General features: G+C 41.9%; 1 protein-coding gene across 1 annotated transcript; it reads right to left on the bottom strand.

Annotated features, from left to right (window-relative positions):
• Positions 1 to 574: 574 nt before the first annotated feature.
• On the bottom strand, positions 575 to 18300 carry LOC144650691 (uncharacterized). The gene is made up of 3 exons (XM_078510421.1): positions 18214 to 18300; positions 2328 to 2933; positions 575 to 1179 (listed from the first exon to the last, which is right to left on the bottom strand). The coding sequence occupies exons 2-3, from the start codon at positions 2911 to 2913 to the stop codon at positions 575 to 577; spliced, it is 1191 nt and encodes a 396-aa protein (XP_078366547.1). The 5' UTR covers positions 2914 to 2933; positions 18214 to 18300.
• Positions 18301 to 18539: the final 239 nt, after the last annotated feature.

The raw sequence follows: 18539 nt of genomic DNA, 5'->3' as shown, positions 1-18539 counted from the left end.
AGCTGCCTTTCCAAGTCCTTGATCTTTCTCGACGTTTGAGATATAGCTGAAATTAAGAAGCCAAGTACTCTGCACTGCCAGGCGTGCCTCATTGTAGATCTCTGCGCTTGGTTTGGCACTTTTTACGTTTAAAAGCGTAGACTTTTGCACATGATACTGCTGCAGGTATGATTGAATGGAGCACTTCAGCGCTTTGATGTAGGCAGCGGCTTGCTCTAAAGCTAACGGTAGTCCACCAAGCTCTTGGGCAAGTTCTTTCTCGCCTTCTTCCTGATAACGACTGGATGGCAGTTCCGTTCGCTTCTTAAGGAATTCAACTGATTCACCCAGGGACCAAGGATTCAGCTCAAAACAGCTTTCGGATGCAAGGTCTAGTACCTCACACAAATCTTCAGTTCTTCTACGGGAAGTAACAAGAATATGGCCTAAGCTTTCGGTTTTCCACTGGCCGAGAAGAATTCTCCTTGTGCTGGGGCTAAGCTCCTTTTGATCCATGTTGTCTACAATCAACAGCCACCTGTCTCTCAAGTTGCCAAGCCAGAAAAGAGTTTGAGAAAGCACTTGCTCAAACGTTTCAGCTTGCTGGGTAGACTGAACTCCCTGATACGACTTCTCCGTGAATTCTCTGAAGAGATTGCCTCAGCATATCATCGCTCTCTCCATTCACCACCAACACTCCCCCAGGGTAGCATTCCATGTTGCGCCAGGCATACTCAAAGGCAAGGGATGACTTTCCGCACCCGCCGAGTCCACAAATCCCATGGACCTTGCTCTTTTCCCCGGCCACAGCACGAACATCAGGTGTAGCGTTGTTGACACCAAAAGCCTGTTCTAAGTTTTCCATTTCTGTTTTACGGCCTGTAAAATATTCATTTCTGGCTAGTGCACCAAAGAACTTCGGAAACTTTGCACGCTCTTCACTTTTTTCAGAGCTTAGACCTGCCACCTGTTCCTTCAAGGTCTTGACTTCATCCTCTATCAGATCAACTTTCTGATGAAGTGTCAAATAGAGTTGGTCAAGGGATTCCTTAACTTCTAAAAAGCTGGCCTCCAATTTGTCTTTTTCTTCTTTGTAGTTGCAAACAAAATCATCCAGTTTTGAGCTAAGTTGCGAGACTTCGTTATGAACAAGGCTTAATAGGGAAGGGTCTACAGGTGAGTTTCCGCAAAACTTTGTCCCTGTAAAGGAAACAGGACAGACACAAATTACCGTAAAAGCTCAATTAAGCCTCCCCTTTTTTTAAGCCTCCCCCCTCTTAAGTCCCCTCTTTTAAGCCCCCTCTCTAAGCCCCCTCTTTAAGCCCCCTCCAACGTAAGCTCCCTTTCTTAAGCGCACTTTTCCCTACATGATAGAGCACATCTAAAAGCCCCCTACTCCCCACCCACACCGCCTCTAATAAGGGCCCTGATCTATTAAGCCTCTCCTCAAGACATCTTAAAAACATAAGTTTAAAGTAGCTAGTAACGGGTTTGCAATTCCCGTCTTTGACATTCTATCGCAGCTACACCAATCATTTTCAGCAACTACTTTAAATACAAATTTGTATAGTTTAAGCAATGAACAAACTAAGATCACTTTGACATCAAAATTCGTTGCCATTGCAACGTCAAAAGAGGTCAAAGAGACCCTATCTGTAATAATTTCCAGGGTCCTAAAATTTGGAATTCTCTACCAGATCGATCACTGGTTCGAGTAGCTTCTCTTCTTTTAAGAAAAAAATGATTAAATTTCTAATAAAATGAGTCTAAAATTGGCCTAGCTGCACATTCACAGCGAAATTACTTATTGCTAACCCAAGGTGGCCTCCCCTATAAGCCTTGTGGTTTCTTGGAGGTCTCCTCGCCCTATCTATTTAAGTTATTTTGTATGTATTACTGAATTCGAAAGTGGCAAATAAAATGATGATGATGATAATAGAATGCCAAAGATGGGAAGGTCTAAACTATTATGAGCAACCTTTATTCGGTATAAAGTCTCATTAAAATTATGTATCATTCACTGTACCAACTGTTTGTTTTCTTGAAAGTGCCACTTTTTGACTCTCAGGATTCTAAATCTGCTTTCCACAGAATCGAAGATATTAATTGTTGGCACGAAATGCACTCTAATTCAAGTTCATTATTTTTTCCAGCAATAGTACTCACAGTTCTTTCATACTAGATCTGAGTCGGCTTACCACAAAATTTCCTCCAACACAATAAATTCTGAACAATAAATCATTTTGATTTCCAGCAATACCATGCAACAACCCTTGTGAATGCAATAGGTTCAAAATAAACAATCTTAGAACAATGAGTGTAACTGTGATAAAGAATAAGTAAACTACCTTTGGTCTCCCAGTCGCTCAATTCTCCTAACACATTTGCTTCGTCTGCAGGTGGGAGATAAAGGGATTGTACAAGCGCCTGCATCTCATGGAAACAGCTCTTGAACTTTGCCGCGTCCCACTCTGTAAAGTTGCAGTGAGCCCACTCATTTCTTACATGTTCTCTTACTGTCTTGGCCGATGACTGTACAGCCAATGAAAATGCAGGAACTTGGCCAAGTAACAAGAGGACAGCTGACCCATCACACGACCCATCAAATGCATTGAACTTGGCCATGAATGGTTGAAGATAAAGCTTGGCGAAGTCAACATGGTTTGCCACTTTGTAATCAAATTTGGAAAAGTCAAATTTTCCAGATGGAAGTTTGAGGGTGCCATTGCCATTAATGTTCTCATATTTGAGAGGTTTGGGATGACTTTTCAGAAGTCCTCCGGCTGTAGTTTGGACATGGATGTTGTTGGTGGATCTTAATTTCTGGTACTCGGCCTGTAAAAAATGTTCCACCACAGGGCGAATATGGGACACCAAGTTGTTGAAGGCAATGCCCACAACCAGCCAACGTTTTTGATCTTCAGAAATGTTCATTTCATTTTTTCAAGATGCACCTAAGGGGTAAAGGAGATGGGCTTTTTACTCATAATCTTGATCTGACAGCTGACTTCTTATTGAAGAATTCACATGATAGCTAGCACTGCTGTGTAAATCATCCACTGAGAAAGCAACTGTGAGACCGGTGATTATCAAAATTCATGATTCCGGAATAATAGCTCATTGAATAAAGACAAATTGGCCTCAGAATCACACAGAGACTGTGGATATTATTGTATTAGTTGTGCTTTGCTAAATAGGGGTTGGGAGCAGTTTAAGAATAAAGTTTGTTCTTTCTGGTAGAGCAAAGCTGGGACATAAATGCACTTATTGCTCTATTGATGTCAACCTTAATGAGCATATTTACCAGGCAGTTCACCATAATGTTTCCCTCTCCTGGGAACTAAACTCTTTTGTCATGCAAATTCCATGGAACACTTTTTATTACTTTGTCCACCAACATGGCTGCCTTGTCACATGGTTGCAGACCAAGAGTAATAGATCGTAATGACAACTGGTCACAGCTTGGTTTTCTAGAAGCTTTTTACAAAAAGAACTTGAAGCCACAATTAATAAAGGCCTTAAAGCCTCCAAAGAATTTGACTTGTTAACCGGGCAGGGCCTGGGCCCAGTTCATAATCTGGACAAGATTTTTTGTAGGTAAATTGTTCCAGATGCACCCAGCCCAGCCTTGGTCACAGAACCTCGGTAAATGTTATCGGTCTCGGTAAGTGCTATTGGCCTCGGTAAGTGTTATCCGTCTTGGTAAGTGTTATTGGTCTCGGTAAGTGCTATTGGTCTCGGTAAGTGTTATTGGTCTTGGTAAGTGTTATCGGTCTCGGTGAGTGTTATTGGTCTCGGCTAGTGTTATCGGTCTCGGTAAGTGTTATTGGTCTGGGTAAGTGCTATTGGCCTCGGTAAGTGTTATTGGTCTCGGTTAGTGTTATCGGTCTCGGTAAGTGTTATTGGTCTCGGTAAGTGTTATTGGTCTCAGTTAGTGTTGTCGGTCTCAGTAACTGCTATTGGTCTCGGTAAGTGTTATCAGTCTTGGTAAGTGTTGTTGGTCTCTTTAAGTGTTATTGGTCTCGGTAAGTGCTGTTGGTCTCGGTAAGTGTTATGGGTCTCGGTAATTATAAGTGCTATTGGTCTCGGTAAGTGCTATGGGTCTTGGTAAGTGTTATCGGTCTCGGTAAGTGTTATTGGTCTCGGTAAGTGTTAATGATCTCGGTAAATGTTATCGGTCTCGGTGAGTGTTATTGGTCTCGGTAAGCGTTATTGGTCTCGGTAAGTGCTGTTGGTCTCGGTAAGTGTTATGGGTATGGGTAATTATAAGTACTATTGGTCTTGTTAAGTGTTATCGGTCTCGGTAAGTGTTATCGGTCTCGGTAAGTGTTATCGGTCTCGGTGAGTGCTATTGGTGTCGGTAAGTGTTATTATTATACATTGGTGTCACCAGCTTGATTTTGATTGGCTATAAGCACGCAGCTAATTCTTGCTTGCTGTTTCTCTTACGTCATACCTACAGACATTAGATTTTACATATGTAGAAGTGACGTCATACCTACAGACAATAGTTTTATGCATTCAGATTTTGCAGATTTTGTGCAGATTTTGTGCGCGCTCTTGTCTTTACAAGTGCAGCTCAGGAATGTGCATAATAAAACAATTATTGGATTCGGTTTTCGCATGATAGCGATAATTATCAAGGCCTCAGTTTCTGTTATCCGCCTCAGCCTTCGGCTTCGGCAGATAACAGAAACTTTGGCCTTGATAATTATCGCTATCATGCTCAACCTCATCCAATAATTGTTAATTGGTCTCGGTAAGTGACGTTAGTGGTCCCGGTCAGTGCTATTGGTCTCGTTAAATGTTATCGGTCTCGGTAAGTGCTATTGGTGTCGGTGAATGTTATCCGTCTCGGTAAATGTTATCGTTCTCGGTAAGTGCTATCGGTCTCGGTAAGTGTTATCGGTCTCAGTAAGTGTTATCGGTCTCGGTAAGTGTTATTGGTCTTGGTAAGTGTTATCGGTCTCGGTAAATGTTATCAGTCTCAGTAAGTGTTAATGATCTTGGTAAATGTTATCGGTCTCGGTGAGTGTTATTGGTCTCGGTAAGCGTTATTGGTCTCGGTAAGTGTTGTCGGTCTCGGTCAGTGCTATTGGTGTCGGTAAGTGTTATTGGTCTCGGTAAGCGCTATTGGCCTCGGTAAATGTTATCGGTCTCAGTAAGTGCTATTGGCCTCGGTAAGTGTTATCCGTCTTGATAAGTGTTATTAGTCTCGGTAAGTGTTATCAGTCTCGGTAAATGTTATTAGTCTCGGTGAGTGTTATTGGTCTCGATAAGCATTATTGGCCTCAGTAAGTGTTATTGGTCTGGGTAAATGTTATCGGTCTCGGTGAGTGTTATTGATCTGGGTAAGTGCTATTGGCCTCGCTAAGTGTTATCGGTCTCGGTAAGTGTTATTGGTCTGGGTAAGTGCTATTGGCCTCAGTAAGTGTTATTGGTCTCGGTTAGTGTTATTGGTCTCGGTAAATGTTATCGGTCTCGGTAAGTGTTATTGGTCTCGGTAAGTGTTAATGATCTCGGTAAATGTTATCGGTCTCGGTGAGTGTTATTGGTCTCGGTAAGCGTTATTGGTCTCGGTAAGTGCTGTTGGTCTCGGTAAGTGTTATGGGTATGGGTAATTATAAGTACTATTGGTCTTGTTAAGTGTTATCGGTCTCGGTAAGTGTTATCGGTCTCGGTAAGTGTTATCGGTCTCGGTGAGTGCTATTGGTGTCAGTAAGTGTTATTATTATACATTGGTGTCACCAGCTTGATTTTGATTGGCTATAAGCACGCAGCTAATTCTTGCTTGCTGTTTCTCTTACGTCATACCTACAGACATTAGATTTTACATATGTAGAAGTGACGTCATACCTACAGACAATAGTTTTATGCATTCAGATTTTGCAGATTTTGTGCAGATTTTGTGCGCGCTCTTGTCTTTACAAGTGCAGCTCAGGAATGTGCATAATAAAACAATTATTGGATTTGGTTTTCGCATGATAGCGATAATTATCAAGGCCTCAGTTTCTGTTATCCGCCTCAGCCTTCGGCTTCGGCAGATAACAGAAACTTTGGCCTTGATAATTATCGCTATCATGCTCAACCTCATCCAATAATTGTTAATTGGTCTCGGTAAGTGACGTTAGTGGTCCCGGTAAGTGCTATTGGTCTCGTTAAATGTTATCGGTCTCGGTAAGTGCTATTGGTGTCGGTGAATGTTATCCGTCTCGGTAAGTGTTATTGGTCTCGGTAAGTGCTATTGGTCTCGGTAAATGTTATCGGTCTTGGTAAGTGCTATCGGTCTCGGTAAGTGTTATCGGTCTCAGTAAGTGTTATCGGTCTCGGTAAGTGTTATTGGTCTTGGTAAGTGTTATCGGTCTCGGTAAATGTTATCAGTCTCAGTAAGTGCTATTGGCCTCAGTAAGTGTTATCCCTCTTGGTAAGTGTTATTGGATCAATTTAGGTTTCTGGGAAACTGCTCACCTACCCCTCCCCAAACCTAACATTTTTCCCAAAGCGATAAGTAAGGGTTAATGTTAGGTTTGGGGAGGGGTAGGTGAGCAGTTTCCCAGAAACCTAAATTGATCCGTGTTATTGGTCTCGGTAAGTGTTATCAGTCTCGGTGAGTGTTATCGGTATGGGTAAGTGCTATTGGTCTCGGTAAGTGCTATTGGTCTTGGTAAGTGTTATCGGTCTCGGTAAGTGTTATTGGTCTCGGTAAGTGTTAATGATCTTGGTAAATGTTATCGGTCTCGGTGAGTGTTATTGGTCTCGGTAAGCGTTATTGGTCTCGGTAAGTGTTGTCGGTCTCGGTCAGTGCTATTGGTGTCGGTAAGTGTTATTGGTCTCGGTAAGTGCTATTGGCCTCGGTAAATGTTATCGGTCTCGGTGAGTGTTATTGGTCTCGGTAAGCGTTATTGGTCTCGGTAAGTGCTGTTGGTCTCGGTAAGTGTTATGGGTATGGGTAATTATAAGTACTATTGGTCTTGTTAAGTGTTATCGGTCTCGGTAAGTGTTATCGGTCTCGGTAAGTGTTATCGGTCTCGGTGAGTGCTATTGGTGTCGGTAAGTGTTATTATTATACATTGGTGTCACCAGCTTGATTTTGATTGGCTATAAGCACGCAGCTAATTCTTGCTTGCTGTTTCTCTTACGTCATACCTACAGACATTAGATTTTACATATGTAGAAGTGACGTCATACCTACAGACAATAGTTTTATGCATTCAGATTTTGCAGATTTTGTGCAGATTTTGTGCGCGCTCTTGTCTTTACAAGTGCAGCTCAGGAATGTGCATAATAAAACAATTATTGGATTCGGTTTTCGCATGATAGCGATAATTATCAAGGCCTCAGTTTCTGTTATCCGCCTCAGCCTTCGGCTTCGGCAGATAACAGAAACTTTGGCCTTGATAATTATCGCTATCATGCTCAACCTCATCCAATAATTGTTAATTGGTCTCGGTAAGTGACGTTAGTGGTCCCGGTAAGTGCTATTGGTCTCGTTAAATGTTATCGGTCTCGGTAAGTGCTATTGGTGTCGGTGAATGTTATCCGTCTCGGTAAATGTTATCGGTCTCGGTAAGTGCTATCGGTCTCGGTAAGTGTTATCGGTCTCAGTAAGTGTTATCGGTCTCGGTAAGTGTTATTGGTCTTGGTAAGTGTTATCGGTCTCGGTAAATGTTATCAGTCTCAGTAAGTGCTATTGGCCTCAGTAAGTGTTATCCGTCTTGGTAAGTGTTATTGGATCAATTTAGGTTTCTGGGAAACTGCTCACCTACCCTTCCCCAAACCTAACATTTTTCCCAAAGCGATAAGTAAGGGTTAATGTTAGGTTTGGGGAGGGGTAGGTGAGCAGTTTCCCAGAAACCTAAATTGATCCGTGTTATTGGTCTCGGTAAGTGTTATCAGTCTCGGTGAGTGTTATCGGTATGGGTAAGTGCTATTGGTCTCGGTAAGTGCTATTGGTCTTGGTAAGTGTTATCGGTCTCGGTAAGTGTTGTAGGTCTCGGTAAGTGTTAATGATCTTGGTAAATGTTATCGGTCTCGGTGAGTGTTATTGGTCTCGGTAAGCGTTATTGGTCTCGGTAAGTGTTGTCGGTCTCGGTCAGTGCTATTGGTGTCGGTAATTGTTATTGGTCTCGGTAAGTGCTATTGGCCTCGGTAAATGTTATCGGTCTCAGTAAGTGCTATTGGCCTCGGTAAGTGTTATCCGTCTTGATAAGTGTTATTAGTCTCGGTAAGTGTTATCAGTCTCGGTAAATGTTATTAGTCTCGGTGAGTGTTATTGGTCTTGATAAGCATTATTGGCCTCAGTAAGTGTTATTGGTCTGGGTAAATGTTATCGGTCTCGGTGAGTGTTATTGATCTGGGTAAGTGCTATTGGCCTCGCTAAGTGTTATCGGTCTCGGTAAGTGTTATTGGTCTGGGTAAGTGCTATTGGCCTCAGTAAGTGTTATTGGTCTCGGTAAATGTTATCGGTCTCGGTAAGTGTTATTGGTCTCGGTAAGTGTTAATGATCTCGGTAAATGTTATCGGTCTCGGTGAGTGTTATTGGTCTCGGTAAGCGTTATTGGTCTCGGTAAGTGCTGTTGGTCTCGGTAAGTGTTATGGGTATGGGTAATTATAAGTACTATTGGTCTTGTTAAGTGTTATCGGTCTCGGTAAGTGTTATCGGTCTCGGTAAGTGTTATCGGTCTCGGTGAGTGCTATTGGTGTCAGTAAGTGTTATTATTATACATTGGTGTCACCAGCTTGATTTTGATTGGCTATAAGCACGCAGCTAATTCTTGCTTGCTGTTTCTCTTACGTCATACCTACAGACATTAGATTTTACATATGTAGAAGTGACGTCATACCTACAGACAATAGTTTTATGCATTCAGATTTTGCAGATTTTGTGCAGATTTTGTGCGCGCTCTTGTCTTTACAAGTGCAGCTCAGGAATGTGCATAATAAAACAATTATTGGATTCGGTTTTCGCATGATAGCGATAATTATCAAGGCCTCAGTTTCTGTTATCCGCCTCAGCCTTCGGCTTCGGCAGATAACAGAAACTTTGGCCTTGATAATTATCGCTATCATGCTCAACCTCATCCAATAATTGTTAATTGGTCTCGGTAAGTGACGTTAGTGGTCCCGGTAAGTGCTATTGGTCTCGTTAAATGTTATCGGTCTCGGTAAGTGCTATTGGTGTCGGTGAATGTTATCCGTCTCGGTAAGTGTTATTGGTCTCGGTAAGTGCTATTGGTCTCGGTAAATGTTATCGGTCTTGGTAAGTGCTATCGGTCTCGGTAAGTGTTATCGGTCTCAGTAAGTGTTATCGGTCTCGGTAAGTGTTATTGGTCTTGGTAAGTGTTATCGGTCTCGGTAAATGTTATCAGTCTCAGTAAGTGCTATTGGCCTCAGTAAGTGTTATCCCTCTTGGTAAGTGTTATTGGATCAATTTAGGTTTCTGGGAAACTGCTCACCTACCCCTCCCCAAACCTAACATTTTTCCCAAAGCGATAAGTAAGGGTTAATGTTAGGTTTGGGGAGGGGTAGGTGAGCAGTTTCCCAGAAACCTAAATTGATCCGTGTTATTGGTCTCGGTAAGTGTTATCAGTCTCGGTGAGTGTTATCGGTATGGGTAAGTGCTATTGGTCTCGGTAAGTGCTATTGGTCTTGGTAAGTGTTATCGGTCTCGGTAAGTGTTATTGGTCTCGGTAAGTGTTAATGATCTTGGTAAATGTTATCGGTCTCGGTGAGTGTTATTGGTCTCGGTAAGCGTTATTGGTCTCGGTAAGTGTTGTCGGTCTCGGTCAGTGCTATTGGTGTCGGTAAGTGTTATTGGTCTCGGTAAGTGCTATTGGCCTCGGTAAGTGTTAATGATCTTGGTAAATGTTATCGTCTCAGCGAGTGTTATTGGTCTCGGTAAGCGTTATTGGCCTCAGTAAGTGTTATTGGTCTGGGTAAATGTTATCGGTCTCAGTGAGTGTTATTGATCTGGGTAAGTGCTATTGGCCTCGCTAAGTGTTATTAGTCTTGGTGAGTGTTATCGGTCTCGGTAAGTGTTATTGGTCTGGGTAAGTGCTATTGGCCTCGGTAAGTGCTATTGGCCTCGGTAAGTGTTATTGGTCTCTGTTAGTGTTATTGGTCTCGGTAAGTGTTATTGGTCTTGGTAAGTGTTATCGGTCTCAGTAAGTGTTGTCGGTCTCAGTAACTGCTATTGGTCTCGGTAAGTGTTATCGGTCTCGATATGTGTTGTTTGTCTCTGTAAGTGTTATCGGTCTCGGTAAGTGTTATTGGTCTCAGTAAGTGTTGTCGGTCTCAGTAACTGCTATTGGTCTCGGTAAGTGTTATCGGTCTTGGTAAGTGTTTTTGGTCTCGGTAAGTGTTATGGGTCTCGGTAATTATAAGTACTATTGGTCTCGTTAAGTGTTATCGGTCTCGGTAAGTGTTATCGGTCTCGGTAAGTGTTATCGGTCTCGGTAAGTGCTATTGGTGTCGGTTAGTGCTATTGGTCTCGGTAAATGTTATCGGTCTCGGTAAGTGCTATTGGTCTCGGTAAGTGTTATCCGTCTTGGTAAGTGTTATTGGTCTCGGTAAGTGTTATCGGTCTCGGTGAGTGTTATCGGTATGGGTAAGTGCTATTGGTCTCGGTAAGTGCTATTGGTCTGGGTAAGTGCTATCGGTCTCAGTAAGTGTTATCGGTCTCGGTAAGTGTTATTGGTCTCGGTTAGTGCTATTGGTCTCGGTAAATGTTATCGGTCTCGTTAAGTGCTATTGGTCTCGGTAAGTGTTATCCGTCTTGGTAAGTGTTATTGGTCTCGGTAAGTGTTATCGGTCTCGGTGAGTGTTATCGGTATGGGTAAGTGCTATTGGTCTCGGTAAGTGCTATTGGTCTGGGTAAGTGCTATCGGTCTCAGTAAGTGTTATCGGTCTCGGTAAGTGTTAATGGTCTTGGTAAGTGTTAATGATCTTGGTAAATGTTATCGGTCTCGGTGAGTGTTATTGGTCTCGGTAAGCGTTATTGGCCTCAGTAAGTGTTATTGGTCTGGGTAAATGTTATCGGTCTCGGTGAGTGTTATTGATCTGGGTAAGTGTTATTGGTCTCGGTGAGTGTTATCGGTCTCGGTAAGTGTTATTGGTCTGGGTATAAGTGCTATTGGCCTCGGTAAGTGTTATTGGTCTCGGTTAGTGTTATCGGTCTCAGTAAGTGTTATTGGTCTCGGTAAGTGTTAACGGTCTGGGTAAGTGTTATTGGTCTCAGTAAGTGTTGTCAGTCTCAGTAACTGCTATTGGTCTCGGTAAGTGTTATCGGTCTCGATATGTGTTGTTTGTCTCTGTAAGTGTTATCGGTCTCGGTAAGTGTTATTGGTCTCAGTAAGTGTTGTCGGTCTCAGTAACTGCTATTGGTCTCGGTAAGTGTTATCGGTCTTGGTAAGTGTTTTTGGTCTCGGTAAGTGTTATGGGTCTCGGTAATTATAAGTACTATTGGTCTTGTTAAGTGTTATCGGTCTCGGTAAGTGTTATCGGTCTCAGTAAGTGTTGTCGGTCTTGGTAAGTGTTATCGGTCTCGGTAAGTGTTATTGGTCTTGGTAAGTGTTATCGGTCTTGGTAAGTGTTTTTGGTCTCGGTAAGTGTTATGGGTCTCGGTAATTATAAGTACTATTGGTCTCGTTAAGTGTTATCGGTCTCGTTAAGTGTTATCGGTCTCGGTAAGTGTTATCGGTCTCAGTAAGTGTTGTCGGTCTTGGTAAGTGTTATCGGTCTCGGTAAGTGTTATTGGTCTTGGTAAGTGTTATCGGTCTTGGTAAGTGTTTTTGGTCTCGGTAAGTGTTATGGGTCTCGGTAATTATAAGTACTATTGGTCTCGTTAAGTGTTATCGGTCTCGGTAAGTGTTATCGGTCTCGGTAAGTGTTATCGGTCTTGGTAAGTGTTTTTGGTCTCGGTAAGTGTTATGGGTCTCGGTAATTATAAGTACTATTGGTCTCGTTAAGTGTTATCGGTCTCGTTAAGTGCTATTGGTCTCAGTAAGTGTTGTCGGTCTCAGTAACTGCTATTGGTCTCGGTAAGTGTTATCGGTCTTGGTAAGTGTTATGGGTCTCGGTAATTTTAAGTACTATTGGTCTCGTTAAGTGTTATCGGTCTCGGTAAGTGTTATCGGTCTCGGTAAGTGCTATTGGTGTCGGTAAGTGTTATCGGTCTTGGTAAGTGTTATGGGTCTCGGTAATTTTAAGTACTATTGGTCTCGTTAAGTGTTATCGGTCTCGGTAAGTGTTATCGGTCTCGGTAAGTGCTATTGGTGTCGGTAAGTGTTATTGGTCTCGGTAAATGTTATTGGTCTCGGTAATTATAAGTACTATTGGTCTCGTTAAGTGTTATCGGTCTCGTTAAGTGCTATTGGTCTCACTAAGTGTTGTCGGTCTCAGTAACTGCTATTGGTCTCGGTAAGTGTTATCGGTCTCGGTAAGTGTTATCGGTCTCGGTAAGTGCTATTGGTGTCGGTAAGTGTTATTGGTCTTGGTAAGTGTTATGGGTCTCGGTAATTATAAGTACTATTGGTCTCGTTAAGTGTTATCGGTCTCGTTAAGTGCTATTGGTCTCAGTAAGTGTTGTCGGTCTCAGTAACTGCTATTGGTCTCGGTAAGTGTTATCGGTCTTGGTAAGTGTTATGGGTCTCGGTAATTTTAAGTACTATTGGTCTCGTTAAGTGTTATCGGTCTCGGTAAGTGTTATCGGTCTCGGTAAGTGCTATTGGTGTCGGTAAGTGTTATTGGTCTCGGTAAATGTTATTGGTCTCGGTAAGTGCTGTTGGTCTCGGTAAGTGTTATTGGTCTCGGTAATTTTAAGTACTATTGGTCTCGTTAAGTGTTATCGGTCTCGGTAAGTGTTATCGGTCTCGGTAAGTGTTATCGGTCTCGGTAAGTGCTATTGGTGTCGGTAAGTGTTATTGGTCTCGGTAAATGTTATTGGTCTCGGTAAGTGCTATTGGTCTCGGTAAGTACTATTGGTCTCGTTAAGTGTTATCGGTCTCTGTAAGTGTTATTGGTCTCGGTAAGTGTTATCGGTCTCGGTAAGTGTTATCGGTCTCGGTAAGTGCTATTGGTGTCGGTAAGTGTTATTGGTCTCGGTAAATGTTATTGGTCTCGGTAAGTGCTATTGGTCTCGGTAAGTACTATTGGTCTCGTTAAGTGTTATCGGTCTCTGTAAGTGTTATTGGTCTCGGTAAATGTTATTGGTCTCGGTAAGTGCTATTGGTCTCGGTAAATGTTATCGGTCTCGGTAAGTGCTATTGGTCTTGGTAAGTGTTATCCGTCTTGGTAAGTGTTATTGGTCTCGGTAAGTGTTATCGGTCTCGATGAGTGTTATCGGTATGGGTAAGTGCTATTGGCCTCAGTAAGTGTTATTGGTCTCGGTAAATGTTATCGGTCTCGGTGAGTGTTATTGGCCTCGGTAAGTGTTAATGATCTCGGTAAATGTTATCGGTCTCGGTGAGTGTTATTGGTCTCGGTAAGCGTTATTGGCCTCAGTAAGTGTTATTGGTCTGGGTAAATGTTATCGGTCTCGGTGATTGTTATTGATCTGGGTAAGTGCTATTGGCCTCGCTAAGTGTTATTGGTCTCGGTGAGTGTTATCGGTCTCGGTAAGTGTTATTGGTCTCGGTAAGTGTTATTGGTCTGGGTAAATGTTATCGGTCTCGGTGATTGTTATTGATCTGGGTAAGTGCTATTGGCCTCGCTAAGTGTTATTGGTCTCGGTGAGTGTTATCGGTCTCAGTAAGTGTTATTGGTCTCGGTAAGTGTTAACGGTCTGGGTAAGTGTTATTGGTCTCAGTAAGTGTTATTGGTCTTCGTTAGTGTTATCGGTCTCAGTAAGTGTTATTGGTCTCGGTAAGTGTTAATGGTCTGGGTAAGTGTTATTGGTCTCAGTAAGTGTTGTCAGTCTCAGTAACTGCTATTGGTCTCGGTAAGTGTTATCGGTCTCGATATGTGTTGTTTGTCTCTGTAAGTGTTATTGGTCTTCGTTAGTGTTATCGGTCTCAGTAAGTGTTATTGGTCTCGGTAAGTGTTAACGGTCTGGGTAAGTGCTATTGGCCTCGGTAAGTGTTATTGGTCTTCGTTAGTGTTATCGGTCTCAGTAAGTGTTATTGGTCTCGGTAAGTGTTAACGGTCTGGGTAAGTGTTATTGGTCTCAGTAAGTGTTGTCAGTCTCAGTAACTGCTATTGGTCTCGGTAAGTGTTATCGGTCTCGATATGTGTTGTTTGTCTCTGTAAGTGTTATTGGTCTCGGTAAGTGCTGTTGGTCTCGGTAAGTGTTATGGGTCTCGGTAATTATAAGTGCTATTGGTCTTGTTAAGTGTTAGCGGTCTCTGTAAATGTTATTGGTCTTGGTAAGTGCTATTGGTCTCATTAAGTGCTATTGGTCTCGGTAAATGTTATCGGTCTTTACCATAAAACAAAGAGAAATACAGTGGAACCCCGTTAATACGGACACCAAGGGGACAGGCCAAATTGTCCGTATTAACGGGGTGTCTGTATTAAGCGGGATCTCCAAAAAAAGTCACGGATACATGTTTTACCAGCAACAAAATGTTATTTAATTGTAAAATGTAACAAAAAATGTAACAAAAGCAAACTGTGAGTTCTCTGACTAAAATTAATAGCTTTTACAAAAAACTTACAATCTAGTCATACACACGAACTAAACTTAAATAAACTCAACAGTGGAATAATTTGAAAATATCACAACTTTACTATATACAAGAAACAAATTGCATTTCAACAGCAACAGAACGTTTTCTATAAAGTTTCCTTTGTAAATGAAACTCTGACTGTAACCGTTCTTAAACTCTATTTGAAAGAGTCGGTAACTTACCGGTAACTTTGCACCGAAGCTTTTAGCAAAGAAAGTGAAACTTATAAATAGGAACAGCAGTCAGAAAACAGTACAAGGGTCAAACACTGTAAGTCACGCTATTAAGCCACTCTTTGTAATAAAGTGGGTTTAACTCTTCGAACTAGGGTCTAATGTCTTCAAGTTAGCAAATAATGGCGACAATGAAAATTGTCTGTGCACAGATAAACAGTGTCCGTAAAGCGGGGTTGAAGATGTATAAGAGTTTGGTACTCGGGACACGGAAAAGTGTCCGTTGCCCGTATTGACGGGTGTCCATATTAAGCAGATTAATTTAAGAGAAAATGTATGAGGTTTTCGTCGGGACCAACAAAACTGTCCATAATACCAGGGTGTCTGTATTAAGCGGGTGTCCGTAATGCCGGCTTCCACTGTATCAGATTAAAATTTCTCTATAAAAAGTTCTCTAAAACAAAGTTTCACATTTTATATGTATGTTTGAATCCCTTCGAAGGAGTGTTTGTGTGAAAAAGTCTCTGGAAGGGGAGCCTTTGGAGACATAACATGATCACAATACTCACTAAGTCCACAAAAAACCAAAGAATAATAAGTTCCCGTTCCTTGGATTTTTAAGTGAGTCAAACAAGAAATTCCAATGCGTTTCAAGAAAAAAATAGGGTAAAATGAGAACTGGGATTTGGGCAAATTTTCACAGGGAAAATGGATTTGGGTCACTCAGGGACTGGGAATAACAATCAAATAAACAATAGAACTGGGACTTAATTGGGAAAAACAATGGCTAGGAAATGGGATTTCTGCAAAGTTTGGGCTGGGAAATAGGATTTTATAACCCCCCCCCACCCCCACACACACACACCCCACCTCCCCTCCCCTCTTCAGGACCCTCTTGAAATAAAAGGGGGCAAACAATAATTCTCCAGAATGCTTTAGAATTTAATGGCAGGGTCACTTAGAGAAATTAATTACAGTGCTCAAGGTGTTTCAAACAGTATACAAAAAGTTACGGTGCTATGTGTATATTTTTGGTAATTAAAAAAACTATCAGCAGAATCCCCCTTTAATATTTATAATAGCAATTAGTGAGGAAATTTGAATTTTCTTTTTGGCATGTTCTGACCTCACAAACATTGGATGGTAAGCCTGTGGAAACACCCATTTCAGGTAGTCACTTACTGAGGCGGGGGAAGGATAGGGAGGCCTGTGTTTGTTTACACTACCAAGTTTTTTCCAACAGTAATCAAGACAATCAGTAGATAAGCATGCCATTGTGTGCAACAGAAAAAAAAGCTTGAGTGCCAAATTTGCTGATTACATCATCTGATCCTTTTGCAGCAGTGACAGATTGCACAGAAAGGAATTTTCATTTGAATTATAAGATCTCAGTGAGCCTTGCACATTTTTTTTATTATGTTTACTATGTATAAGCTTAGAGACCGAGATTGTATGAGACATTCTGGGAATATACAAAAATAATTGCAACGCTTTATCTCCAGAGATTAAAATCACCACTGGGAATATCCAAGGTGTTTAAACTTTTCAATCATTATTCAGCATCAATATTGAAATTTATCCGTAACCGTCAAATGAAGTCGTATCAAGAGAGGATGAGGGGACAGAGAGGTAGTCTCTTAGTCTAGGCCTTGGGATATGTCAAAGACAGAAAAGTTATATTTAGCCGCGTGCAAAACGGAAGTGTCTGTTTTTCTTGGCTTCCACACACGCCATTCATGATCAAGGTGTGAGAAATGTCATTAACAATAGTGAGAGCGAGTTGTGAAATAAAATTTTCGCAGGAAATATTAGGAATAAGAGATAGATTCTACCATTTTTTTTTCAAATCCAATCGCTCGCGAAGAATACAGTCAAAACCATATAAATTTAACCTGCATAAACAGGCAAAACAGATAACAGACCCCAGTACGTCTAGAGATAATCTTACATTTCATTCATGCGGTGCCAGACCATACGTGCGAACAGGGGAATGAAAAACCTCCGTTAGGTCGAGTTCAAGCGACAAAACGCCCGATCGAATACGGCACAGCGTCTCTTTGATACAAATATACATCATTTTCGACATTCTCTGACGAATCAAACGAAACCGTAAAAACACAGATACTGGTATGTCATCTGTGTTAAGATACATCACACCTTCAAGCAAAGTTAATTAAACAGCCGGGTTCGGCGTCACAAAATAAAATAAAATAAAATAACACTTTCAAAGAAAGTTTCCGACAAAAAAATTAAAACATATCTTGCAAAATGATATCATCCAAATCAAACCGCACGGGCAAAATCATTTAGCAAATGAGAGAGGTGTTAGTGTCTACAAACTGCAGGAAAGCATGCAGACTTGTGTGACCTCCAGTCTACACTAACGTCTATTTGACCTAAAACGCTTCCCAATAATAATTATAGTGTGCAGAAGGAGAAGGCCTTTTTCGAAAGCCACCTATCCTACGTTGTCGCATTAAAAAAGCAAATCGCTTAGAGACACGCTTCTCAGAGCGATACTTATAAGACACAGCGGTCAAAAAATCAGGTCGCAAATAGCAATAATAAACAGTAGGAGTCCGTGTAGGCAAGTGAAAATAATATTTTCTCTTGGTGTAGGCCTGTCATGATTTTTATTTAGCATCTACAGGAGACGCTTACTTTGGAAAGCTTCCGATACAATCTATCATTGACATTAATATCGTTGCCGAAGTCCAAACGCCTGTAAAATGCCCACTAAAAATTACATGCTTAATGTTGATTAGCCGATTAAACAAATGTCACGCTGGCCCGATTTATTGACTTAACTAGAACCGGAACTACGCTTTTGTGGACGTCCGCATATCTAAAAATAACGTTTCTGTCTTTGACATATCCCGGCCAACGCCCTCTAAGTTCCTCTCTGTCCCCTCATCCTCTCTTGGTCGTATTAAACATAGTTATTAAATAAGCAATCTTTAGTTTCGTGCCCGAGAATGCTATTCTACACTTGAGGTGTGAAAATTGACACTGTTAGACATAAATTTTCTCACCTAGTCAATGCAATTTTAATTTGAGACTGTGAAATGACATTTACAAAATGGGCAATGGTTATACAGTGTCTATACAGTGTCTATAAGTTTCTACCGTGAATGAGTTACAGATTACTTGCAAAACAACTTTGTGCAACCAATCAGGGAACCAATGGCATAATCGATCCAAGCCTGCCTGTGCTAGCAGCCGATTTTTCCAAACGCACGGAGCGAGTCGAGCGAGCGAAGTAAAAGCGAGCGAACGAGCTGAGCTTCTGCTCGCTTGCTCCCTCGCATGTTCGCGCTTGGAAAGAAATCGGCTGCTAAGCAGGCGAAATCGATCCACTAGGAACAGCATTAAAGAGAATATGAACGACAAAAACTTACCTTTTCTTCGACATTGCAAAAACTGAGAAGGTTCCGCACTACCGCCTCGTAGTCGGAATAAATAATCTTGAAGGTACTCCCCCTATACCGTGAGGCCTTTCGGAATAAAATACAAAGAACCACAGGGAAACCATCTTCCGCATATGCATAAACTACTGCCTCGTCCCCAGGCGTCCTCGTCCTTGGTCGTGCACGGTTCGCTTGGTGTTGTGGGACTGACGTGCACGGTTCGCTTGGCGTTCTGGGCCTGATGCGGACGGGGAAGCGGCTCGCTCCCTAACCATCAATCCCCGCGCTCCCTGTTTTCCCGCCTTACCGCCTCAACG

The sequence above is a fragment of the Oculina patagonica genome, chromosome 4 (assembly GCF_052425735.1).
Source record: "Oculina patagonica isolate OP01 chromosome 4, crgOcupat, whole genome shotgun sequence".
Classification (NCBI taxonomy): Eukaryota; Metazoa; Cnidaria; class Anthozoa; order Scleractinia; family Oculinidae; genus Oculina; species Oculina patagonica.
This window is presented reverse-complemented; position numbering and strand designations above follow the sequence as displayed.

Bases quoted from the DNA above. Each gene is read 5' to 3' on its own strand.
- LOC144650691 (XM_078510421.1), bottom strand. From the start codon at position 2,913: ATGAACATTTCTGAAGATCAAAAACGTTGGCTGGTTGTGGGCATTGCC. The intron at 1,180-2,327 runs GTAGTTTACTTA...TTTCCTTTACAG, and splicing joins GAGCGACTGGGAGACCAAAG to GGACAAAGTTTTGCGGAAAC.